Here is a 27330-nt window from a genome sequence, read left to right as displayed (position 1 = left end):
TCTCCTACTGGCCCCGATCAGCCATAGAGGCATTGAAGGTCAAAGGAATCATTCTGAGTTCCATCGCAAAAATGCTCGAGTGGCAAAGCAATCAAAACAGAGTGCAAAAAACCAAGGTAGATGCCGCTTCTCACCTAAGGCTTGAAACACAAGCCAAAAAAAGTGAAGTGACTGTCATGAGTCTAAGTACTGCAGAAACTTCTGAGTATGTGTACTTACCAATGAGCATGTACGCACCAAGGGAGAGAAAGAGAAACAAACCGGGGTTGACAAAGAAAAGAAAGACAGTCTCTAAATGAAAGAGCTCCTGAAGTGCACTCTTCAGTTCCACTCTATCGTCTGCAGATATCAGTTACACTAGTGAATTTATCACGCTGCCACTGCGGCACACTAATTATGTGCCAAATAAGTAAGACATGAGGCTGAACTAAAACTGAAAGTAAAAAAACGGTAAGGAATTCCCCAGTTGCAACTGTACTATGTATGTGATCAGAGCGCAGTTAGCTCATACACAGACATACAGAGGGAGCCTAGTAAGAACCTCTCCCCAAAAACAGCTTCACCCAAAGGTTGTTTGCAACCATATTTCATTCAGGGTCTTGACTCTGCTAAAGGGATGCAAGGAAGTTATCGCAGAAAGGGAAACCCAGCACAGCTGCAGCGATTGCTGCTCTGGTTGAACTTTTAATGAACAAAAAACTCTATGCACTGGAACTTTTTCTCCTGTATTACCAAGAGTGAACACAACCTCAGGATATTTAAAAATATTTTTAAAAACCCACACAACATCTCAAAGCTGAACTCCATCTTTTTAGATTTGTCACCAGATTAGGTGAAATCTTGGACAGTTGGGGTTACAGCAGGAGTGGGCAAAATATGGCCCACAGGCTTGTATCTGGCCCATGGCTGCCCCTGTTGCACTCTGCATGGGGTTGATCCCCACCCGCTCTGGCCTGGGGCAGTTTGTGCTGCACTCCCACCCACCCTTGGCCTCAGCACCAGCCAGCATGCACAGCTTCCTAGCAGGGCTGCTCCCAGTGCGGTCACAGCTGCCCAGGTGCTGCTCACCTCCACCCTGCCTCCAACAGCTCCTCCTCCTCCTGCCCCTGCTGTGCCACTCTGGATGGTGGGATAAGGGGGGGAGCAACAGCTAGGCAGCTCCTGCCCCAGCATGTGGGGCTCCAGCTCCAGCTGCCTTCCACCCATTCGGCCACCTGCAAGTGGCTGCTCATAGCACTGGGCAGGCAGAGAAGGTAGAAGGCCTGGAGCTGGAACTAGAGCCCGGTGCTGGGCTGGGAGCTACCTGGCTGCAACTCCGCCCCTGCTCAGAGTGGCCCAGCAGGGGCAGGAGGAGGAGCAGCCACTGGAGGCAGAGGGAGTACAGCAGTATCTGGGTGGCTACCGCAGCAGGAGCAGCTCCGCCGGGAGGCTGTTTGTGCTAGCAAAGCCTGACAGGTGTGGGTGGGAAAGTAATGCAGACTGCCCTGGGTGGGAGCAGGCAGGACTCAGCCCCATGCAGAGTACTGTGGGAGCAACACCAGGCAGGGTGGAGATGGACTGCACTGCACTGCCTGTGGCAAGTGCTGCTGCATGCACCCCTGCTTCCCCTCCCACCCCATACTCTGGCACACTCCCAGGACCTAGCACATGGGCAGTCGTCCCCGTCCCCCACACACCCTCAGAGAATATACAAGAATAAGACTTTATTTTGAGCTAGTATGGAATTGCCTCCATATACACTACTCAAAAAAACATAAATCAGGACAAAAATTATTGTTTGAGCTCCAATTAAAATGTGTTATAGTGGATGTTTGGTTGTTAGTATAGGATTTGTTTTTAATCTATGATTTGTTAAAATGGTATCTTCTAAAACAGCATTTCTCAACCCGTGGGTTGCGACTCAAAACTGGGTTGCAAAAATATATGAAAGGGTCACGTACAAACTTTAAACATGGATCAAACTTGAAAAATTGATTCTCCTTTAAAGGAGAAAAATGTGGGAAACTGGATTTTCCCTTGCAGGTTGTCAGAGTTCTAGCCTGCAAGGGGCTGCTTGCCCCTGCCCACTTCCCCATCCCATATATTAGGGACTGGGACCTGGAGGCAGTGGGTCAAGAGTGAGGGGCACTGGGTCAGGACTGGCCATTGATGTTTAAAAATGGGTCCTGGTACAAAAAAGGTTGAGAACCACTGTTCTAAAGATTTTATGTGCGGCCCTTGACAGCTCACCAAAACTTAAGTGGCCTGCCAGCCGAAATAACTGCCAACCCCTGGGTTACTGGAATCCAAACATACACCTGAATGCAGAGGAGGGTCCCTAGGTCTGTTATGAAATAGGGTAGCAGGGAATGACTTCTGGCAAATAGCTTTTAAGGGTCCAATAACAGTTGAGATGCTTTTTTATTTCATTTCTGCTATTGTAAATCAGTTTACCTCTTCAAAAGCTAATGAAGCTATGCTGATTTATGCCAGCTGTAGATCTCCCCAGTACACAGTTGCATATGAATAAATGACTAACCCACCAGGGACACTATGCAATCACACAATTATGGATAATTATATCCAGTATCTATATAAGTGCCTGGCATGCTGTGAATAGTATATATAAATGATACAACCAACTAATAATAAATTATTAGTCCACCACAGACAGAATTTTGTAGAACACCCTAGATACTATGTAATCAAATAAGAATGGATAATTAGGTCTAGCATCTACCGCTAAAAGTTAGCTAGTTGGGATAGAAATACTAGGTTTCAAAACTAAATGCTTCCCCTTCTGGTCTTGGCTATGGTGGAATTTGGGGGGGCAGGCAAAGTTTCTCACAGTTACACTAGCAACAATACAGCTTCTTCCGGTTGAGTGAAAGAGGATGAGGAGACAGGATACCTTAGTTTTCAAAGAAAGAGGAGTAATTTTGTGGAGGAACAGCTAATTTGTTTTCTTTACTATTTAATTATTTACTAAATGGAGTTTTGGGTCAACTGAAGGTGTCCACAAGCTTATGGTGGGTTCAATAAAGAGTTTTGGCTGAAAAAAAAAATGTATTTTGACACTCAGCATGAAATGTTTTGCCTTTTTTCTTTTCAGAATGAGGTTTTCTTATGAAAGCTAGCTGGATTCTTTTAAAAGGGGAAAGCACTTCAAAGCAACCAAAAATACAACCCATTTTATTCTACCTGAAGCAAAGTGTTTTGTTTATGTTACAGCAAGAAAAACCCAGATGAGTTGCATTTTAGTCACTGAAGGGATTAACAATTTATCTCCTTGGTACTGCTTTTTAAAACAGCACTGTTCTGATCTTTTTGGGGCTGGAGAACACGAGATAGCAAGAAAAGCACTGAGAGCATCCCCAGTGGTGGGACAGGGTCTGTTTAACCCTGCTGAGTGGAGCAGAAGCTCATTTGCTTACAGCAGAGGAAGCTGCAAAGAAGAAAATGAGTCCTTCTGCTTCATTCTCCTGCCCTAAGCCCTTCTCCCTCCACACCATCTCAGACAGCTGACATTGTGGACCCTTCAGGGATGCAGACCATGTCTATTTGGCCGAGCGTGTGCAATGTTTGGTGGTTTGAGGGCTCTTCCTAGATTTGTTAACTGTGTTTCTGTGCAGAGAACAGCTATCTCTTTGCTACTGATGGCCTCTGTTTCCCCGACACAGCCTTGCAGAAGTGTCTTTATGCTTCCAGATTGAATCTGGATAAATAAATATAAAACTGGGGGGAGAGCAAGTTTCCCAAGTTTGAGGTCAGCTCCATATGGAAGTAAAACACAAAACTCCTGAAATATTTTCAAGATATAAAAAGAACATCTCTCAAATCACTGGATAAGGAAGATGGAACCATAAGAAAAAAGAATCAAGTATGACAGACACTCAGGTGGTGATTTAAGTAGATCTCCAGGTTAAGGCCAGAAAGGGAGATTTAGTTCATCCTGCTGCGTAACACAGGCCGCACTTGGTAGTCAATCAGGAGAGAATTTTTCTTTCCTGCTACGTAGGTGCCGGGACAACACCCAGCCCAAGGCGCTATGCCTGAACTTTGAGGATGGCTTATTTTGCTCGAAAGGCACCTCAGCTTGGTAAGCAACAGCAACTTAAAAGCAAAACCTCCCTCAGGAGCAGCGTACCCTTTACTAGGAAATGAGTAAAGCACGCCTAGTGGGCATGCTATAATTGGGGCTGGTTCTGCTTTAAGCCGAAGATGACCTCCTGGCCTCCCTGCCAACCCTCGTTGTCTAGGGCTCTATGAGTAAAACCAATTCAAAACAAAGCAAGAGGACGAGATGGAGGGGAGCAGCTTTGGAAACAGGCACGAGCCACCAGAAACCGGCCCCGAATTCAAGGGGCTCCGCCCTGGCCCAAACTGCCCGCTCACTCTGCAGACACTAAACTTAGGTTTGACAAGGGGAGGCAGGGCCGCAAGGCTGCGAGTACCACGCCCCCGGCTTGCAGCCACAGCCCGGCGGGCAGCCCTCCGGCTCAGGAGCGGACGGGGGCTCTCGGAGCCCCCGCGCCCCGCACCCGCCTCAGCATCAGCTCGCTGCCGCCCGGGCAGGGAGCGCCGTCCGCGAGCCAGCGGGCTGCGCCCGGCTCGTGCTCGCGCTCCTGCGCGCTCCCGCCGCAGCCCGGCCGCGCCCGCGGGACTCACCGAGCGGGGCGCAGGGTCTCTTGCCCGGGACAGCGCGGGCCTGGCCCATAGCAGCGCCCGCCCGCCCGCCCAGCCGGCCGCTCCCGCTCCCGCTCCCGCGGCGAAAGCGAAACTCCGCCGGGATGTGAGCAGTTCTCACCAAGGGCTGTGCCGGGAAAGCACGTGGTGCTGCAGCGCAGCATCGTCTGCCCGCACATCCTAGCCCCGCGAGCCGGAGAGGACGCTTGTCCCTGGCGGCCGGGCTGGGGCCTGGATCTCACCGCCGAGCTCTGCAGGTGCAGAGATGTTCTCGGTCGGGTAAAGACCCGGGTGGGGACGCCCCGGTGTGCAGGGCAGGGCAGGTGCCTCTCACTTCAACCAGGTGACTTGTTCCCCGAAGCCGGTCTCTGGCAGGGAGTCCTGACGCGCCCCACCTCTAAAACGCAAGTGGAGCCGGGGGCTGTAAATCAGCACTTCACGGTTTTACCGCTGCTCTACGGGACGTACAGACACAGCCTGCCTGAGCGCACATTGACAGCATCTTAGAAATGCAGGACACGGGCTGCCGTGGGTCCCCTGCTTTACCTGTGGCAGGTTAAGGGGCTGGCCCTGTGTTGTGCCAGGGTTGACAGTCATCTTGCACAGAGTTCAGATTGTGGCTGTGTGGAATGCTTGGGAGAGAGATGATCCTGCCTCAGGCAGGGGGTGGGACTAAATCAGTGGTTCTCAACCTTTTCTGTACCAGGACCCATTTGTAAACACCAGTACATTGGCAACACGTACAGGGTGCATGCGGGTGCACCCCCTGAGATTGGCAGTGCACACCCCACCCCACTGCCAACTCCTGGTGGCATCAGCAAGCAGACCTCAAGCGCTGCTGGCCACCACCGCTGCCGCTAGTGGTGGTTGCCAACTGCTGGTCAGTGCTCACTGTCTCTAATGGGTTATCGAATAGAGAAGATCCCACACAACTTACTGATTCGTTTGATGCACTGGCTGGGGGAATTTTTAGCTACTTGCACAATTTCACAATGATTGCACACTTCATACAACACAATTTTATTTTAAAATTCTTTGCTACACATATAACACTGCTTAGCTTTAACAAATACCACAAACATTAAGAACACAGTAACTACATATATCAGAAACAATGCTCCAAATGCACTTCCTTCTCAAACAATGTTATAAGAATTAGTATTACAAAAACAACTACAATTACAACTCAAAGTTAAATTTGAATCAATACTATTATTTTCATAATATACTTACAATCCTAGAATTCCGAGAAGCCAAACACCTAGATATGGTTTCATTCCTCAGTAGTACAATTTAATGGGTTGGCCTCAACAGTGATAGGAACAAGTCCCCTTCTTTCAGTCCCTTTCGGGCACTCTGCAGCTTCAGCGTGAACTAAGAGATTCGTGTTCACGGAGAGGGTGGTTCAGGTGATCAGTCTGATCTGGCCTACACTTGCGATTCTTCCTTCGATGTTCTGCAAGTGAGGTTACCTCCAAACTGGGACAGTAGGTTACAGTTTTTATTGAGTGAGTTGCTGTCTTGGGCCCCTCCTACCCAAACCTGTCACTACTCCCAAATTTGGGCTCAGATCTTACTTTACAGATTTCTGCTGGGTTCAGTTTCTTTTCTTGACCATTTAATTACTTTGGGGAATTTCCTTTCTTTCCAATCTCTTTTCAAAGGCTCCTAGGGTTTGATCTCTCAGAATGTGGGATGTTTGCTTAAGGGTCATTTTTAGGTTAACTTTGTTAAAGGCCTCTAAAGATAAAATTCAAGAGTTAAGACTTTGAGCAAAGTCAGGACCTTCCGCACGTAGGCCAAAACAATAGCCTAGATAAGAAGATGAATCTTGTCTTCTTCCTGAACTGGCTAATGGGCAACTATTACAAACATTCAAATATTACATTCAATATGACACACATCACCCCCTCCTTGTCCCCCCTGCCACCAACACCTCTGTGGCCACTTGTGGGCAGTAACTGTGCCCCCCCCCCCCCCCCAGCCTCTGGGAGCATGCAGAGTTCATGAATTAATGACCAGTCCTGACCCAGTGCCTCTCACTCCCAACCCACTGCCACCCCCCCAGCCCCCAGTGTGTGGGGCACAGGTCCCCCCAAGCAGCCCCTCCCAGGCTGGAACTCTGCCAGCCTGCATAGGACAAGCCACAGGTTTCCCATGTTTTTTGGGAATGTTTTTCAATCCATTTTGAAGTTTGTTGATCTATTTTTAAAGTTTGTTCATGACCCTTTAATATATTCTTGTAACCCACTTTTGGGTCACAACCCACAGGTTGAGAAACTCTGGACTAGATGACCTCTGGTGGTCCCTTCCAGCCCCACCTCTCTATGACTCTAGGATCACACCTATTTTTCCTCCAGCTAAAGACAAACTCAAAGCTTTCCTACTCTGCTAGGAGCCTAGTGCTGTATCACACAACTTAAAATCAAATAAAAAACACCTGTCACTCCAATGGAAGGTGCACTGAGTTTCTAGCTGAATATATTCAGTTTAAAAAACACAACAAACTAGGGCAAAAAGTAATGATAATAATCCAAAATATTGTTTTATCAGTCCTGTCATTTTTATAGTTAAATGTGCTGCTCATCTTGCAGTCAGATTCATAAAACAAAAATCTACCCCTCTTGAGCATCTTGACAGTATATCTGACACTGCTGATAATTCATTTCCAGCCCTGAGTTAATGGCCACTAGAGTTAATGTTGCCACACCTGAGTTAATCTTTTGAGCTAGAGCTAAAAACAATCTGCAGGGCTGTGAAATAGAAGAGGGACATGGGGGGCAGGGCGGGGCGGGGCGGGGCGGGGCGGGGGGAATAGCTAAGGGACAGCAACATTTCAGAAGAAAGGATAACCTAATGAATGGAATGGCAAGACCATTCCATCCCCTTGCTAGGTGCCAAAAGGGGATGGTAGTGGGCTCAGGCTACTGTTGGGACAAAGATATTGCAGGATTATAGGAGCATGTTTTCAGTTAAAACAAACAAACTCAGTCCCTTGGTGCAGTTTGGTCCTGAGGTGGGGATTCTGCCCTTCAGATGCATCTGTTTTTCTTCAGCTGAGGTGGGGCAGCAATATATACAGGGAGTGAGTATCACTCTGAAAATCAGGGAAATCCCTCCACTTCTCCCTCCATTCTGGGGCCACAGAGGTAGCCAGGAGCTCTGCAGCCCAGCTAGAACATAAGTGGAGCACAGTCTCAGCAAGCAGCTACAGTTAGCAGTAGGTCCCTAGGGCTGTGGCAAGTTGGAATGATTGGGTTGCTTGGATGATGTGGGCTGGGTTTTTTCGCTGTAAACAAGGGATGGCAACCTGCCCACTGCCATTTAGATTTGGTCAGGGGCAAGGTCCACTGTATACATTGAGAAACTCTGGGTACTGTTCTGCAGTTTGTACACCATGCATGCAGCTAATCAAACTGAATAAGATAACAGCAGGCACCAACCCCAAGGGCCCACTTAGAGGGGACACAAGAATGACAGCTCTCACAGCGGCCAGCCTTAGGTGCAGAACCTGGTAGTCATGCCTCTGTAAGACAACCCCAAGTTGACTCATGGGATCCAAACCATTCTGCCCAGGGGAAGGGCAGCTTTTTTTTCACAATGATTGTGGGAGCTGAAAAAACAGCAAGTAACTTTGGACTTACATTAAGGGAACTACCTAAAAAGGCAAGATGCCAGCAGTTCCTTTCTTGAGACAGACTGTGTTGCAGCCTCTAACTGCAGGTGCCAGTAAAATGTCCAAGCAAATAGTCACAGGAAGGAAGGAAATGTAAGCAAGAAGCCACCCTACTTCTGTCATTACAGTATCTAAGGATGGGTACTACAGTGCTGACTAATACTGGCAAGTCCCCAGGGCTACTTCCTGTGTACCCAGCTATCTGGAGAGAACTACCAATTCCACTTTGAAATGATCATCACCATGGCCTCATTATGGACCAGATCCAAAGATATTAAGGTGCCTAACTATCAGTGGCTAGAATGGGTATAGGCATGTGGCCCCAGGTGACTAAAATCACTCAGACATGAGTATCAGGGGCTCATCAGAACTTCCTGAATTACCTGGACAGCGCCAAAGAGCTCAATCACTAATAACTTTAAAAAGCCCCATTTGCTTTACATATAGGGTAACTGAGGCAGAGAGCTATTCAGCAACCTGTTCCAGTTCACCCAGCAAACCAGTAGTTACACTGGGAACACAGCCAAAGCCATGCAGCTCCCAGTCCATTGCTGTAGCTACTAGAGGGCACTTAATAAAAAGATTGAGCAGCTCCAGGAAATCACGATGCTACAGTTGCAGGCACTAAAAAACTGTGAAGTGCACCATATTATACTGCACAGTCACATCTCATTCACTGCTTGCTGTCACCCCTACCTGTTGCTGCTTTACTGTTTCTGTATCTTACTCTACAGGAAGTGAAACAAGTTTGGTAGCTCAGCCTAGAATGGCAAAATATTTCATTTTCAAGATACAACAGAGATTGTTAAAGACTGCTAAAATGAGTGGTGTCCAACCCATCCAGCCCCATAGGGGGGAGCCCATCTGAGGGGGAGATTGGGCTGGTGCATGCAGTTGGTTCACAGTTGGATCACACCTGCAAACTAACCCTGGCATATGCCCCATCTGGCACACATGGCCATGTCATCTGGCCTGCAGGGCTCCATCTCCCCAAGGTGCTGGGAATTTGGAGGTGGCAGAGTGCTGGCAGTGTCATGGCTCACAAAGCTGTAGCAATTAACACTGCAACTACCCACCTACTACCAAATTTCTGGACCTATAAGGAGCCTGTGGGCCATAGGTTGAACACCACTTAAATCATCCCTTGTATCAGGTAGTTCTTAGGGCCTGATCTGGAGCTCACTGATTTAGCACACTGGACCCTTGTTTCTTCACAAGCGCACACATTACTCAAGATTTTAAAACAAGAATAGCTTGGACTTGGATTCCAGCATCCTCCCTGAGCAGGGATTCTATAGTAATATAGTTCAATAAAGGCCAGGGCATTTCTCACTTTAAAAGAATCAACTTTGTGTTCAGTGGGTGGGAGACAAGGACACAGACAAAAATAACATCATTTAAGTGGTTCTCAAACATTCTTTGTCTTGGGACAGTTAACTCCTACCCTCCTTCGTACCATCCTTTCTTCTATAACATGGTCTCAAAAAAATCAAGCAGCAAATGATGGGGGAAGCCAAAGTCCATCTGTAGAATCAGGTATTCCTAGAAGAAAAGAAATAAGTTATAAAAGCTCATGCCATATTTATGAGAAATCTTCTGTGCTGTGTGTGTAGCAGTTAATGGCTAAAGTTTACCTGTCATTCTGGTAATGATCTCAACACTTATTATTTCAAATAAGTGGATTCCTTTACTGTTCATCAGTGAAGTTATAGCTCCTTCAATCCCTATGGAATCAGAAACTACTTATTTAATTATAGATGCAGTAAAACCAACATGCTATTCCCCACACACGTGAACTCTCAGTCCCTTCAACATTGGCCCAGCCTGAGACTTCAATTCTTTTAAGGATTGTCCATTTCCAAGACATTGCTGTTTTAAAGCACTATACATACTGGGTCCTGCTCCTCTTGTCACAAGGGACATTTTGTCCTAAGGACAGTTTTCCATCATGGGTGAGTATGAAAGTGGGTCACACACAGACATGAACAATAGGTTATGGTATAGAACAGTGGTTGTCAACCGTTTTTTTTAGATTCCAGGTACCCCGTTAGACTCAGGGTACCTCTCAGAAAATGCCAGCCCTTAGCTTATACTCACTTCTCACTATGGAAAAAATAAAAGCAATTTTTCTGCTTCAAAGAACTCAGAAAACCACAACAAGTCAGAATGTTGTTAACACTATGGATTCCTGTTTGAACTCTCTGTGTTTATCTTGTGAAACATGTTTGTACACCTAACAGTGTAGCACAGTGTAGCATTGTGTAGCACTCTGCAGCACCCTTGAAAGGATCTCAAGGTGCCCTGGGGTGCTGCAGCACCCTGGTTGAGAATCAGTGATGAAGAAACACTTTCAGATTTAACACTGGAAACCATGAACAAAGGACATACACAAGAGCATGACTTTTGGGGAACCTGAAGAGCAGTCAGCAGACCATGAAACAAAAGGGAATTCCAATGAAAACTCAGTTTGTGGCCAGCTTTGCAAGAGGTGATAACTTTTCTTTGACAAATCTGCTAACCAGGACTATTATTAAACTGTGTTAGTACTTGTGTAAACTGAACAGGTGTTACATGTTCTGTTAAATTCATCCAAACTTTCCTCAAGCATAAACTCACTTGAAATCACTTCTGAGATTCCAGCAATGATGATGATAGTCTTCAGGAAGTGCCTTAATGACTTGTCATTCTGAAAATCAAATTTAGAAAAAAATATGGTGTCTGTAATCATCTACAATGACTCCCCTAGAAAATAAATACTTAATACTTACCCCAGTTATATTGGCTGCACATTTAACCACTTTAAGTATTATCCTGCAGTGGAAAAGAAAATCAGTGGGAGGCAGCAGAAAAGGATTCCTTCTCCTGCAGCTATCACACACAGGCTAGAAGATCAGTTCAATGTGCAAGAGATACCAATACCTACTCAGAGTCAGAGAGATACAAAACCAGTTTCTTTTCCACATATGAAGCTTGGATGGTGACAGGATTTCCTACAAAGAGAAATAAACAGAGCATGTAAACTTATCTGCTCAGCTTCATCTCCAGATTTTTGGAGATAAATATTATTTCTATCCATTTTGCCGCATTAGCGTGTGCATTAGTCCTGTTAGGTCCCCAGTTACTGGGAGCTCTAGATATCAAAGCGCTGGGACTCCTTTAGAAAGTGACCTAAGAGTCTGTAGAGAATAAGTACCCTCATAGCACTAACCAAACACCCAAAGCCCCATCCAAGCAGGCACTGGATTCTGGTATAATTCTCATAAGGTCCACAGAAGTATCCCTTTACTGACTACTTTCCACTGGACTCCATGGAACTGACTAGTACTTTCCAAGTGACCTGTCCCAGCATGAGCTGAATCCTATGTAAAGAACAGGCCAGAGTTTCAGGGGCTCTCTCTACATAGGGTCTTCCATAGACCTGTTTTGATAGGTCAGGAGGATCTTCCCCAGACATTACATATAACACAGGCAGCAAAAGTGCAGGATGCCCCACAAGGTCCTGCCCATGTGCCTCATCCTGATTTCTTGAGTAAAACTGGAATTGATGACAAACACAGAGAAGCTGAGAATTGTTTTCTTTAAAAAAAACCCAACAAAACAAAAAAAATCCTTCCTTTTTTCCCCTCCCAATTTGCCTGCAAATACTGATTTGCCACTCACTGTGCACATCACTATATTATTGTAAGATTGGACTGTCCATGCTGGCTTACTCATTGCAGGCTTACTTACAAGTGCTCAGGGCATGATAATGGAGCTAAGGCAGGGGTGAGCAAAATGCAGCCTGGGGGCCGGATGCGGCCCACCAAGTTATTTTATCTAGCCTGCAGGGCCACTAAAAATTTAGAAAATTAATATTAATCTGCCCTGGGCTGCCTGTCATGTGGCCCTCAGTGGCTTGCCAAAACTCAGTAAGCGGCCCTCTGCCCAAAATAATTGGCTGCCCCTGTGTTAAGGCATCTTGCTATAGCTATGGAGGTCTGAGTTCAAGGCCTGCTCTGGATCATGCTAAAGGTTTTCCGCAATCAACCCAGCTGTAATTGCCGAAGTGTAACTAAGATAAGGCAACAACGCCAGGTACTGACTTGGTTGGTACAGGGCACAAAAATAGCAGCTGCTGCCACTGCTTTCCTGGCTGCCATGTTGCTGCCAGCAGCCAGCTATAGGTGCTGACCCATGCACTGCCACCATCCAGGGTATAGAACTGCCCAGCTACACCTGGTCATTCAGGCTGGGGAGTCAAAGGCATGGCTCTTGGCAGAATGTGATGCTGGCCACTTCACTCCTTTGTCTGTGGTTGGCTATTGAAATTGGCCCGCGTTAGCCACACTAGCCCCATGGACCATTAGGTTCAGGAGGAACTTTGACTTGACTGTGACCTGTAAGTGCATGGCTCTTGGAATTTATTTTCGCTGCCTTTGTTAGACTAAATAAAACAGCAAAACATGAATGCTGCGTGCTGTGGGTGGGGGGGAGCACAGCGAGCTCCTGCAGGAGGTGGCACTGTCGGCAGCAGGAGCATGGTAGCAGTAAGTGGGGAGCTCCCACAGGCAGCTGTGGCACTGTCTGCGGTGGGGGTGGGGTGAGCGCCAACTGGCGGTTGGCGACCACCTGCAGATGCCGCCAGTGGTGTCAGCAGCAAGGGGAGGGGTGGCACCCACAGGTGCCAACAGCAGTTTAAGCAGTGCCTTTTTACAGGCAGTGCACCGCCATGCTCAGGGGGTGCCCGTCCACCTCATATGCATTGCCAATGCAGAAAAACATTTGTTTTGATTAAAACAGAATCATCAGGAACTGGCCAATGGATACAAGAAAAAGCAGGTAGATGATAGCAAAGAAGATCTAGACGCAATCTCAGGGAGCGCTTCCTAACTGTAAAGAAAGTCAGGAAAAGGAAAAAGCTACCTAGAGAAGTTGGGAAAAGCTCCAGTGAAGGAGATGTCAAGAAGAGACTGGGGAAAAATCTGTTTGGGATGGTGAAGAATAGCAAATCCTGCATCTGCACAACGTTTTGCATTCAATATCCCAGGAAGTCCTTTCTGATTCTTTGATGCTCTGATTTTGGGCCTCTCGTCCCTAGTAGCTTTCCCTCCTAAGAGAGGGGCACAACTGAATTTGGGATCCAAATCCATATCTGGTAAATAAGAAGCTCAGAAACATTTTAAAGAATGTTTTGTTCTGAATTAATATTTGTTATGTCCAGGTGGCACAGGTATAATGGCAAAGCAAGGTGCAGAGCAGGGATGACCTGGCCCACTGAGCTCATACATGCAAGGGCAGGTGATTTTTGGTTAGGGGATTGAGAACAGTCCAGATGCCAAGACGGAGACACAAGGTGAGAGGCAGAGGGCTGTGGGAAAGCACTGAAGACCTCAATTGCACTCTTGATAGTAGCCTACGTCCACACCAGGAATAGGGTGACCACTGAAGCAACCCCAGAATACAGGACATCCCTTTGGTGAAGGGGATGGGGGCTGAACCAAACAGCTGTGAGGCTCCTGCCTCCTCAGCCAAAAAGCAGCCAGGGATGGGGCCACTGGCCCCCTTAGCCAATCAGCAGCAAGGGATGGGACCACCACAAAAAGGCCACATCCCTCCCCCCCCCAGCTGGCTGGGAACCCTGCTCCTCCTGGCTGTGCACTGCCCTACCTCTAGGCACAGCCAACAGAATCATGAGGACATGTATTTCCACCAATGAACTGAAAAACAGGACTTTTTGCAGTCCGTTCCTCATTTAGAAATGGACAGGGGACAAAGCCTTTAAAAACAGGATGGTCTGGTATAAAACAGAACTAGGGGTGCACTGACAGAGGATTTTTGGGATGATACTGATGGCTGATTTTTAATGAGCCATATTGGCCAATACCAATCTCATTCCAACATGCAACTGGACAGCCTGGAGAGCAGCGTCCAGCTGGTAAGTCTGTTGAGGGAGAAGGGGTGAGGTGGGAGGGAAGGGGCCAGGGGTGGGGCAGATCGAGTCCCCCACAGTGAGGAAGGGAGTGGGGTTGGGGCTGGAGCCAGAGCAGGGGCAGCCACTGCACAGCCATGGATGGAGTCAAGTAGCTCATCTGCAGGACATGGCGAGGCGCGCCCCGGGAGGGCATGGTGGGACATGTTCCCCCAGATGTGTGCACCTGGCAAGGGTGGGCTGCCGCTGTGAGCTGAAGCAAGGGTGGCACTGGGCTGTTCCCGGCACAGGGGTTGGGCTGGGGCTGCGCTGTCCCTGTGCAGCGCCTGTCCCTACCACTGCCCCCGTCCCACTCCCTCTCTCACCACTGAGGCCCCAATCTGCCCCTCCACACACCTTCCTTCACAACAGACTTACTGGCCAGACCCAGCTGCTCTCCAGGCTGCTGGGCTGCACTCCTGGCTGCCGGGCTGCACTCCTGGCTGCCTGTGTGCTGTGCTGCGCTGAAGCTGCATGCATGCATGAGGCATTTATCGCGGCATTTTTAGGGCCAAGTGACCGATAAAGCCGATTGCCAATATAGTCAATTTTCCTTATATCAGTGCCGATCCGATATGGGACTGATGTATTGGTGCACCTCTAAACAGGACCAATGGCCACCCTAACTAGGAATAGAGCCACTAATTCAACATAAGTTAGACCCACCCTGTACCAGTCAAGTTGTATTTACTGCTGCCACTGCACATGAGCTGTAGATGAACTAGATAGACAGGCATCAACTTAGTAGGACCACTCAAGCTCTACCTGGCATCAACTTGCTATTGAAGATGTTTTGGAAGATGGTGTGGGTGGTACAAGAAACCAACACATAGCAATTTATCTATAAAGCAAATTTTAAAGTTATTGTTAGTTATTGAGGCTGGAGGGCATTCTATGCTTTGCTCAGAGCTCATAGCAAGGCATGACCCCTGGCACACGTCTTTTACAGTCAATACATATTTACTCAAAAAAGAACTAATTGTCTCAAAATATAATGCCACAGTGGACTGTTTTCTGGGAGAAAACAGGCCAAGTTCTACAACCACAGATTACTTCAAAACTGTCCCTTTGGGCTGGAGAGTAATTTGTGGAGGGGTTAGACTCCACACCTTAGCTAGAAAATCAGCATAGGAGGTAGCCTGAAAAATCTGTAGCATAGAAATGGAGCACAATAAAGGCTGAATGTAAGAACTTGGTACTCAATTTCTTCATTTCCATTAAACATTCAATATCATATATCTTTCTTATAGCCCCACATTTGCCTTTTCTCCTCCCACTAGCACTTTTAGAGTCTAGGGGGAATGATGCAGGGATGGAGGTTGGAGAAATCCTCCCCTCCTAGGCTTTACGTGGGCATTTTGGCCCAAAGGATAGAGTAGTTTCTGCATCTCTTGCTTCCCATCTCCGTGGGGATGGTGAGGGAAGGACATGAGATGTAGCACAATGACAAATCTTCTGACCAAGAAAAGACCCACTTACTGCTTCTTCCTGCCTCCTGCAGTGGTTAAGGAGGGTAGGGGAGAAATTAGGACAGGGGAATTTTATCCTATACAATGATGGAGTTTGCCCTTTGATCAGTCATTGCCTTGTAGTTCAGGAAAAGTGTTGCCCATACATTCCTTTTTATTGAGCACTAGCCAATTGCCCGTCAAGAATGACAGGGCGGGGAGACAGGCAGGGATGGGGCCCCATGTCCCCTTGCTCCATCCGGCCCACTCCCCCTTTCCCTCCTGCTTCTTGGGGTCTGGGCCCAATGCCCAAGGGTAGGGAGAAGGCAGGCCACCATGGCATGGGGTGGGGGTGTTGTGGGAGAAAACTCCCTGGTGTTCGTTGTCTAGCAGGCTTAGAGACCAGACAACACGGGTGAAGGGGTAACTGCAGTTTATTTACTCGAGTAAAGACCATAAAACAGCAAAGAGGTAAAATGGCCTCGACTTAAGGGTGAGGCTGTCTTTTATACATTTTTTAACAAAGAAACTACAAGGTTATTGAATATGCAATACTTATGGTAATCATCTCCTTACATGGTGCATTACAAATCTCAGTACTTTTCCAAAGGAAAAAGTTAGTGTTATCTTACATATTCCAATCTGTTTTCCTGTACTCTGCTGTACCATCTTCTTCCCTCTGGGCCCCCCTTATCTTATCTCACTCCTAGCTGCAGCTGGTACCCAGTACACAGACTTAATTTCTGCTTTTTCTAACAAAATGGTTAAGGCACTTGACATAAGAAAATGGCTGGCTTAGAGATCATTCTGTCTTGTGGTCAGCAACATTGCTAGGCCACAGGTCATGCCTTGTGTTTAGCTACAAAGCTAATACTATTTAATAATTTAAATTATTGTTGACAGTATACTACAGAAAACTATTTTATTTCAGGGTAAAAACAAACTTGCCTATCACAATCCCCCCTTTGTTCCAAACTGTCCAAACGCTTCTTCGTACTCTGATTGGCTGTTTGTCACCCAATCAGAGCATGAATAAAGCGTTATGGACAGACAAACAGACAGATTAAGGCTTTTATAATATTAGAATAATAAAGGAGTGCCATGTTCAGTCAGGCTCGCTTTGATCTGGATCATGAGTTACCTCTTGCGCAAACTCTCGGTGGGGTCCCATGTCTTCACTTTCAAGCATCTCCTAAAGAAGATATTTGGATTGACACTGTAGCATTTGAGGTGAGTGGAAAGGTAAAGGAGGGTTGAATTAATAAACCTTTTAATCAAAGGTTTACTTTGCAGCCATCACAGACTCTAGAGTCTTTGCATTCAATGGGCTGTTTTGAACCAAGGAACTGTCTATGCCTGGAGAACTTTACCCTCTTTAAACTACATTCTGATTTTGTTTTCATTAAAAGCAAGATAAATGACACTATAATGCTCCCCACAACAAATGCTCCCCCCACATCAGTAGCTTCTCCATCCCCTGTCTTCACTAGTCTAAATTTCACCCATTGGATTTTTCTGCTCTTTCTCTCCTCACAGGTGCCCTCCTGAGGACACTCCAAACCTGACAGTGGTTGCAAGTTGTGATGAGCATTGAACTTTGTCTGCTTGCAAATTGGCTTGGCAGGCTGATAGTGTTCCTTTTTCAAATACATACATTCTCCAGCATTTTATTCTCTAAGGATTTCTTGTTTTCTTTTCATAGCCAATAAAGGCATTCCAAGACACAGCAAGTCTCAGCTTTCTTTTCCTCCCACAGCTTCAAAGTAAATTTTGCTCAGTTCATAAACCATAGAAAATTAGGGTTGGAAGGGACCTCCGAAGGTCATCGCCTCTTCTCTAGACTACATTAGTAATTACATTTTCTGAGGACATAACCCACTCAGGATGATACTCTGTCCCCCTGTAGTGGTGGTGAGGCCACAGAGAGGTACTTGTGTTGCCCACAGTTGCAGTTTACAGAAGTGAATTGCTTAGCACAGACAATAATTGTCTGGGATTCAGTCCCTGCCACTGACAAACCACCTAGTGCAGGGGTGTCAAACTTGATGCACTCTACCCTCTCCCCCAAACCATGCTTGTTCTGCTTCACTGCCAGCATGCATCTCAAACATCCTTTGATCCTCCTCCATCCTTGGTAAAGTCTTTGAAAAAATTATCAAGGCTTACATTTGTGAGAGCCCGGCAGGGCAAATTATGCTGAGGGGAAACCAGCACGGGTTTGTGGCAGGCAGATCGTGCCTGACCAATCTAGTCTCCTTCTATGACCAGGTTATGAAACGCCTGGACACAGGAGGAGGGGTGGATGTCGTATACTTAGACTTCAGGAAGGCCTTCGATACGGTATCCCACCCCATACTGGTGAACAAGTTAAGAGGCTGTGATGTGGATGACTACACAGTCCGGTGGGTGGCGAATTGGCTAGAGGGTCGCACCCAAAGAGTCGTGGTGGATGGGTCGGTCTCGACCTGGAAGGGTGTGGGTAGTGGGGTCCCGCAGGGCTCGGTCCTTGGACCGATACTCTTTAATGTCTTCATCAGTGACTTGGACGAGGGAGTCAAATGTACTCTGTCCAAGTTTGCAGATGACACAAAGCTATGGGGAGAAGTGGACATGCCGGAGGGCAGGGAACAGCTGCAGGCAGACCTGGATAGGTTGGACAAGTGGGCAGAAAACAACGGGATGCAGTTCAACAAGGAGAAATGCAAAGTGCTGCACCTAGGGAGGAAAAATGTCCATCACACCTACAGCCTAGGGAATGACCTGCTGGGTGGTACAGAGGTGGAAAGGGATCTTGGAGTCCTAGTGGATTCCAAGATGAACATGAGCCGGCAGTGTGACGAAGCCATCAGAAAAGCCAATGGCACTTTATCGTGCATCAGCAGATGCATGACGAATAGGTCCAGGGAGGTGATACTTCCCCTCTATAGGGCGCTGGTCAGACCGCAGTTGGAGTACTGCGTGCAATTCTGGGCGCCACACTTCAAGAAGGATGCGGAAAACCTGGAGAGGGTCCAGAGAAGGGCAACTCGTATGGTCAAGGGCCTGCAGACCAAGCCCTATGAGGAGAGACTAGAGAAACTGGACCTTTTCAGCCTCCACAAGAGAAGGTTGAGAGGCGACCTTGTGGCTGCCTTTAAGTTCATCACGGGGGCACAGAAGGGAATAGGTGAGTATTTATTCACCAAGGCGCCCCCGGGGGTTACAAGAAACAATGGCCACAAGCTAGCAGAGAGCAGATTTAGATTGGACATTAGGAAGAACTTCTTCACAGTTCGAGTGGCCAAGGTCTGGAACGGGCTCCCAAGGGAGGTGGTGCTCTCCCCTACCCTGGGGGTCTTCAAGAGGAGGTTAGATGAGTATCTAGCTGGGGTCATCTAGACCCAGCACTCTTTCCTGCTTATGCAGGGGGTTGGACTCGATGATCTATTGAGGTCCCTTCCGACCCTAACATCTATGAATCGATGAATCTATGAAACAGGACTGAATACCTGGGAATTCAGTGATGTGCCCATTACCCCACTTGCCCTGTCCCAGAATTACTGGTGTCTCCAGGAGCCCCATAAGCCAGGGGGCTCTGCAAGCCAGACCCAACCCATGGACTGTATCTTTGACACCAATCCTTGACCAAGAAGAACAGTTTTACACGGATGCCACAGGTTCAACCTAGGGATCTGTAAATCCATCTGAATTAAAACAGCAAACCTTTAGTAGCTAAAAAGAATAATAAAACTGATTCCACTTTACATCCTCATGGCGTGTACCAAGCTGCAGTGCCAAGAAGGACAAACACCTGTGCCTGGCATTTGTGTTCATAGATATGACTCGACAAGTTTACAGGACCAATGTCTGAGATGGTACCAGTTTTCTGAATCTGATCAACAGCCTCCTTGGGAGGCTGGAGACGAGCAGGGGAACAAGCAGGAGGCTGGAGACATTCCCCTGCTCTCTCCAGCCTCCTGCTCATTCTCTGCTACTGCCAGTGCGTGTGTGTGGGGCAGGGGGGATGGGGGTGGGAGGAATGAGCAAGGAGTTGGGGAAGGTCCCCTTCCCTCTCCTCCAGCCCTCCAAACCCCTACTTACCTGGCAGAAGCCAGGTCCAGGTCCCTGCAGTGTGCTTCAGGACCGGGGAAAGGGTCAACCAGAGAGACGTTCTGGTACGCTGCCAGAGCACCTCTGTGGAGGACCAAGCCTCTGGGTGCCTCAGGCCATGGTCTGGGACCATGCCCTGACCTGGTTTTTCCCCCTGGATTATTGTTTGACCCCTGGATATCTAGGGGGACTAATTTTGCTTCCCCACTGCAAATCTGCAGCGCAGGGAACGGTTTTTTTGTTTCCGCATGTGCCTATTGCAGCATCTCAAACCCTTTTGAAACGCTGCAAGAGGCACATGCAGGTTCATCTGGACGCACCCGTGACAACACAGGCTGTTGGGTTTTTTCCACATGATCCACTTTCATAATCAGCAACATGAAAAAATATTTCCCCTGGTGCAAAATGGCTCTTACAAAAAGAGGAGGAAGAATGAGTTTGCTAAGGCCAGTGCTTAGAGTGGGTGGTATTTTGGAAATGGATCCTTGCTGTGAAAACAGGGGTAAGTGAAGCTAATATCATGGGGATGCAAAATTCATGGGATTTCAAGGCTCCACCTGCAGCCTGGACAGCTCACTTTTTTCATGCAGTCACAAGGCCTCTGACAGAACAATGGGAGATTTTGTAGCCTGTTGAGGGGGGTGGGGGGAGCTGAAAAGGTGGTTTTGGGAATATGGGCCAAAACCTGTCTTATTAATTCCTTTCCAGGACTATTAGAAGAGCAAAATAGAAGAGCAGAATGAAGAATAAAGGCATGATTGAAGATAGGCAGATTATAGAAGATTAGATCTGAATAAAAGAATAGATTAGAATAGAGTATAACAATAGATAGAATATAGATAGAATAGAGTGTAAAGAATAGAAATTTGCTTCTGGATTTTTGGAGTTATTTATTAAACATTTATATAAGTAAGGCAGAAATACAGATTTTTATATTTATATTTAATGCTGTATTTTTAATAGGCTTTATACCAGGGGGGCGTTTCTTCTTTTTTAAGGTAAAAGCTTTTTATTTTTTAAAATATATTTATTTTTCTTAAAGGTATTTATTTTTAAACTGTGTTTTATATATTTTTTTCTTTTTATGTATATGTAACATTATAATCATGTCAAAAATGTAAAGTTAAAATAAAGATTTCAGTTTATACACTTCCTTTCTGATGTGGTGTGCTTTCTTTCACAGGTGGAATGGCATAGGAGTTCATGCAGTTTGCGGGTGTGGGATAGGATGAGCGCAGCTTGGCATAGGGATTCCTGCAGCCAGCTACAGCTTCAGGGAGGGACAGGGGGGATGCATTTTGAGAGTGAGGGGATTACAGGTTTGCCAGCACCCCCTGCTGTAATTGAGTACCAAAGAAATCATTAGGGTGGATTGTTATGTGGCTCCCCCTGCTGTAATTTACTGTGAATTGCACACAGAACTTAATTCAGTTTAAAAGCTGTCACCTCTAAACATTGATGCATCGATTTAAAATCAATTATTTTAGTTTTAATAAACCTATTTAATTTAATGAGGATTAAACCCCATCATGTGTACAAGCACCCTGGGATGAGATTTTCAGAGCCACATAAGTGTTACTTATTGTAACACTTTAGTAGTGTTACTCCTGTTGACCCTCCCTCAGATCAATCATCACTATCTTCAGTGCAGATGCCAAGGGGACATAGCCTCCCACCCAGATTAATGTCTAGCTAGGTCATTTTAATAGACTGGCTGGATGTGGGCTTCTAAATAAATTAGGTACTTTTGAAAATCCTATCCCTAATCTCTGCCAGGCACTAATCCATGCAATAGATTTCATCTGGACTTTAGAGTTTCTACAAGACCATTTCTTCCCTCTTCTCACATGTGTCTTATTGCCCAGCACCAAACAGAGGAATTCAGATTAGGGCAGGTCTTGTTTCTCCTGTTAATGTTTCCAGTGGTTTGATCCATATTTCACAGGCATGGCATTGCTATCTCTTCACCGTGCATCTCTACCTCAGCACCTTGCGTTTAGGAGAGAAGACAAGACAGAGAAAAAAAGCCAGCATATTTACCTGCTGTGTCTTGTATGAAGACAGCTAGCAACTGGAAAAGGTAGTTAATTTCTTTACAGACCTATAGGTGAAGGGGGGAAAAATTAGATATTGCATGTTTCTGGGGCAATGAAATACATGCAATTGCCATGAGTCTGAATTGAGCTCCTGAGCAAGCCAGTTTGACACTGGTATAAGTGCACTGACCTTGGTGGGATCTCTCCCAATCAACATTAGTGAAAGATCAAAACCAGTGACCTCTTTCCCTGCCCCAACTCTGGTCCTTGAAGATGGAGAATCTCAAGTCTCTGGCACTGAACTCCCTTTAGAGATCTAGTTCTGGGAGGTTGCTGTTAAGCAATGCAGGACAGTCCAGGTCTACAGTTTGTTGTAAAAAATCCCACAGGCACAAAAGACTAAAATTGGGAATCAATCTGTGCCTGGCTCATGCAGAGAACTCCCATTCAGGCACCTGGCCAACCCCTGAACATCATTTTAAAGTACATGCCTAGTTAACAGTATGCACTGTATACAGTCCCAAATCAGTGAGATTACTCATGGAGGGAAGCTAAGTAAAGCCTACATCTGCATAATTTCAGGACCTTGTTATCTATGGGTGCTTACACAAGTGACATTTTTAATGTGATCAGTCCCTGACAACACTCTACAGCTGTGATGTAACATATGTGCACAGCTGCAGAACACTTAAAATGGCTGACCATGTAAAGAATTAACCTTCATCAAATCAGTTACTAGATTAAGGGTTTCTAAAGCATAGTGCCATAGGAACTTGTGTTCTCTCACGGGCACAGATAAAAGTGACATTTTTCATGCGACCGGGCCCCTGAAAGTGCTCTATAGCAATGTTATAACACATGCGCAAAGCATTTTTAAAATGGCTGATCATGCAAAAAATAACCCTTATTAAATCAGGTAATAAATGAATACCGCTAAGGCCAGGCACAACAGCTGACAGCTCTGTGCTGCTGCTGCTCTCAAGAGGCCTGGCTGGAGCTAGGGGTATTGGAAAGGAAGTGGAATGGAGCCCCCTCTCTCCTCATAGGCCTGAACTGGATCCCCTCAAGACATCGGGGGGGGGGGGGCAATGAGGCAAGAGGGCTACATTCCACCCCCCACTCCAGCTCAGGATGGGCAAAACAGCCAGCAGCTGCCTGTTGCTCCCTTCCCTCCCCCCACAACTGACAGCCCCAGAGTTGGGGAGAAAGGACATTTAGCAGCCTACTCTGAGGCTGCTGGAGCACCCAAGTCTGCTGGCCAGGGCCAGTGCAGGTAAGTTTGACCCCCCCGACCCAACAGGTGAACATTAGTTGGGTCGGAGGAAGGGGCTCTTAATTCATGGTGCTTTGTGTAAAGTGCCATGAGCTATAGCGCAGCCCCTAATATCTGTATCACACTATGTGCGAGTGCCAAAGGTTTATATAGTACTCAGTAGACATCAGACAGCCTTTTCCATTGTGTCATCTCATTATTTATGTTCCCTACCTGGTGTTTAAGAATGAGCTTCAAGGTAAATGAGATGAAGTCCATGAAGAGTCGTTTGAGCCACCCTGGCCTGCATAAGAGAAGATGTTATTAGAGAAGTGGATAGTGAGTCCAGCAAAACTGGGGCCCCTTGGGTGCAGTGGTTGTTCACAGAGCCAACTGGTAGGTGCAAAGCAAAGTGCTGCTTTAAGAAGAACGAACTCAATCAGCTTATGGAAAGTCAGGTAACAGCTCGAGGTGTCAGCAGCCACTCGCTCCTCCTTACATACTGCACAACACAAAAAAACAATTTTAATGATGACAAACCCTGTGCAACACAGACAATTGGCAAGAACTGAAAAGCTCAACAAAAAGGGCAGCTCTGCCACAGGGAGGACTGTCATGAGTGTGGGGAATCAGAGACACCATAGACCAGATTTTATTCTACCTTTTAAATGTCTACATGTACTTAGGTTCCTAAGTGTGACTATTCCACCCTGTTCAAGCCTCCTGAAAACCCTTTACTGCAGCTACTTCTGTAACAGAGGAGATTGTGGAATCAGAAAAAGAAAAAAAAAAATGTCTTAAACTTTGATCATATGAGTTATAAGATGACATAACCGCTTTGTGGGGAATTGCTGGCTCTGCATAGTGGAACAGATAAGGGAAAGTGTTTGTTCTTTGTAACTCCTCTGCAACTGCTTCACTCACCGTGGCCTTGAAGATAGCAAAAAAAAAAGTATGTACAACTCTGATTTCCAGGTGCAAGAAGGGGGTTTGCGAACTAACCTCGTCTCCCCCATAATTCCCATCCCGATAACAGCCAAGCAGTAATGATCTAGTGTTTGTAGCTGCTTTTTCTAGCAAACTCCACTATATGATCACGTGAGTTGTAAGCAACTGTTAAAAAGTATATAAGCCTCCTGATTTTGTTCTTGGGGGGGAACCCCTTCCAAGTGCTTAGAAAATCTATGTCACTTTGGAGTCCCCCCTACAGCTATAGTTTCATTTGAATAAAAGCTTCTGTTGACCTGACCCAAAAGTATGCTGTGTGTATTTCCACGACAAGATCCAGTACAATTTTCAGTTCTACAGAGATGTAAACAAATGAAGCTCTATCGATATAATTTGCAGCAGCTGAGAATCTGGCCCTCAAATACCCATCTGTAAAATGGGAACAAGAAAACTGCCTTTTCCCTACCACTGGTCTACCTTGCATGCTTAGATTGGTAGTTTTTCAGTGGCAGGAATGGTCTCTTACACATGTATAAGTGTGGTCAAAACACCCCAGTTTCTTAGCCAATATCACACAGTGACATTACAGCTGGTTGTCTTTGGTTCCCCAAATGGACTGACTAGGTGCCCATTCACAGCTGGGTCAACTGATGGGCAGCCTTTGCCAAGAGTCCAGAGCAGGGCTTGCACTTGCACCTTTGGACCTGCCACCACACCCCTAAAACTCATGAACTAATGTACAACTCAGAGCACAGGGCTGACCGTACCTTATTTATGAAGCTCTTCCATCCCCACTTCTACTCTCATCCCATCCGTCCTGCTCACCCACTATGACTGAATGGATATAGGGTGTAGTGATCATCCTCACAGAAAAGTTTGGAATGGTTTGCGGTAGAGAGGGGCCAGGGTAAAAGCCTACACAATGACTGGAATAGGAAATGTTAACTAGAAAATATTGTTATTTATACAAGAATAAGGGGAAGGTCAATGGATTTAAAGTGTGGGAAACTGAAAACTGCTAAAAGAAAAGATTTTCCCCACACATCACATCATCAGTAGAACTCACTGCTACAGGAACCTGAGGCTCAGAACTTAAAGTTAAAATAGGTATTGGTGACCTATATAAATATCCAGAGTATCAGAGTTGTGATGATTAATTATGATAAATTTGGAAGCATATTAAACGTTGGGCTTCAGGGCTTTGATCAGTCTTCATCAGAGATTAGAATGAGACCTTCTACAGGGGCAGACTATGCCATATCTGCCTGCTACAGGATGCTTACATCTGGGATTGCCCACTGTCAAAGGCAGGAAGACCCAGACACAGGCATGGGTGAACTGGGCTACTGCCTGGGGCCTGAACAGAAAGGGGGCCCAAAACTGGTATTTTTTTCCTGCTGTCCAATTATTATTATCATTATCTCTGGTGAAGGGGGCTGTGGCAGGAAACTGGTTGTGCCTACCACTTTAAAGTCCTGGAGCTGGCAGCTGCCAGGAGCCATTTTGGCATCTGGGGCTGCCCATATAACATGGCAGCTCAGTTGCTAGAAGCCAGGCAACAACATTGCCTGGCTGGAGGGCTGCAGATCTACATCTGGAGGTAAGGGAGGAGCTGTAGGGGATGGTAAGGAGGCTCTTGGTCCTGGGCATGACCTAAAACTGCACCCTGCTGGGAGTGGGTGGCCTGGTGGGGCTCCCAGTGGTGTGGGAGCCCCCAGGAAATGCCAGGCCAGTTATCACCCTGGTGAAAGGTGGGTCAAGGTGCCTTAACCCCTATCCCCTACCACTGGGTGGGTGACCCCTGTGTCTGTAGGGCCCAGAGGGCAGACCCCAGGAGAGAGAGAGGGGTTAGAGACTCAGACCTGATCAAGAGAGTACCCTCGACTGGCCCATGCTGGGGCCAGGACCAGGATGGTCAAAAGGGCCAGGGGCCCACCACAAGGGATGCCCAAGAGCTGAGGGGCTGGGGCCCCGACTGGCCTGGAGGTGGGCCAGGGCTGGTAGCCAAAGGTCCCGGGGGGACCACACCTGAGAGGGGAAAATAGTTTCAGGGAGCTAGATAGCTGAATGAAGGCAGGGTAGGCCACCTGAATAGAGGGATCTTGAAGGGGTCCTGATAGAAGTATTCTGGGGCCCAGTGTGGGGCTGGTGATGATAAGAACACCTAGATGCCATCTGCGAGGCTTGGGCTGCGTTGTAGGGGAGGAAAAGAGCTGCAGATAGCATCCCCTGGCATCCGGGTAATAAATGGGCAGCCTCCTGCTTATTAACATTGATTTAACTAATTAAGATCAAGGCATGGCAGGCAAGAATGCAGGCAGTTAGCCCAGGAACAGGTGGGTGGGCCACTCTGAGAATGGCCCCGAGCAGGCCCCCTGTTACAGGGGACCAATATGAAAAGCTCACCAGGGGCCACCAGGAGTCTAGGTACAGCACTGAAGGCAGGGTCTCAGACTACAGGGACCTTGGATTTTCTTCAGATTGGCAATTCCTGTGTACTTATAGCCAGGCACTGGTGTAACCATAGTTTAGGGTCCCTTTGAAGGATGCTTTCAGGTTTTGAATGGCAAGGTCTACAGCATCATCTTCCTTAAAATCTACCTCATTGTTTTCTATGGACAAGTTGCTGATCTGTATGCTACAGAAGAAAACAAACTGTTTGAGGCACTCAGAAAGCTTAGTATGTTGTTTCTTTTCTCCCTGGCCCCTGCCTTAATAATAAGTAACAAAAGAAGGAGCAAGAAACTAATTCTGTAGCCCCATTTAATTCTATATGTTACCTGACAGTTTCTAAATGAGATACTACAGGAAGTTGTTTTATCACATCCCATTGCATTGCTACTTCTTGTTCACACTGCTCCTAGTAATGATAATCTTGCAATCTTGTCATGGCTCCTGCATGATTATGTTAACCATCAGTAGCGTGAAATTAATAATACAACAGAAACACAAAACTTCAATATAAAATAGCACCTTGCATCCCAAAAGCTTTATAAAACAAAATTCAGGCTGCATGCACATATTGTTTTATCTGGCCCACATCCATGATATCCCACACTTCCTCAACAGTGCTTTGCTCCCCTCTGCTGGTGACTGGGCTACACAAAGTAGCTGATGAGCAGGGATTCTGGTTTTCCATTTCCCAAGGAAACACAGAGAAAACCACAGATTCCCCATTTTTATCAGAGAAAACATGGATTTTTCCCTTTTAGAAGAGAAACCCATGGATTTCCCCCTTTTGCAAAGAGCTCTGCAGGCTGGCAAAGTTC

At 46.7% G+C, this 27330-nt stretch overlaps 1 protein-coding gene across 1 annotated transcript in view; it reads right to left on the bottom strand.

Moving 5' to 3' along the window:
• Positions 1 to 9793: 9793 nt before the first annotated feature.
• CETP (cholesteryl ester transfer protein) overlaps positions 9794 to 27330 on the bottom strand; it is a 31231-nt gene continuing 13694 nt past the window's right edge. Inside the window, exons 2-8 of the mRNA XM_059713293.1 lie at positions 23549 to 23615; positions 23348 to 23417; positions 21866 to 21926; positions 11265 to 11331; positions 11110 to 11152; positions 10958 to 11027; positions 9794 to 9883 (exon numbers count right to left, since the gene is read on the bottom strand). Of these exons, the coding sequence (XP_059569276.1) occupies positions 9831 to 9883; positions 10958 to 11027; positions 11110 to 11152; positions 11265 to 11331; positions 21866 to 21926; positions 23348 to 23417; positions 23549 to 23615 (431 nt within the window). The 3' untranslated portion in view covers positions 9794 to 9830. The remainder of the gene's footprint in view (positions 9884 to 10957; positions 11028 to 11109; positions 11153 to 11264; positions 11332 to 21865; positions 21927 to 23347; positions 23418 to 23548; positions 23616 to 27330) is intronic.

The sequence above is a fragment of the Alligator mississippiensis genome, chromosome 10, assembly GCF_030867095.1.
Source record: "Alligator mississippiensis isolate rAllMis1 chromosome 10, rAllMis1, whole genome shotgun sequence".
Taxonomy (NCBI): domain Eukaryota; kingdom Metazoa; phylum Chordata; order Crocodylia; family Alligatoridae; genus Alligator; species Alligator mississippiensis.
Note: the sequence above shows the minus strand (reverse complement) of the source record. Positions and strands in the feature narration are given on the sequence as shown.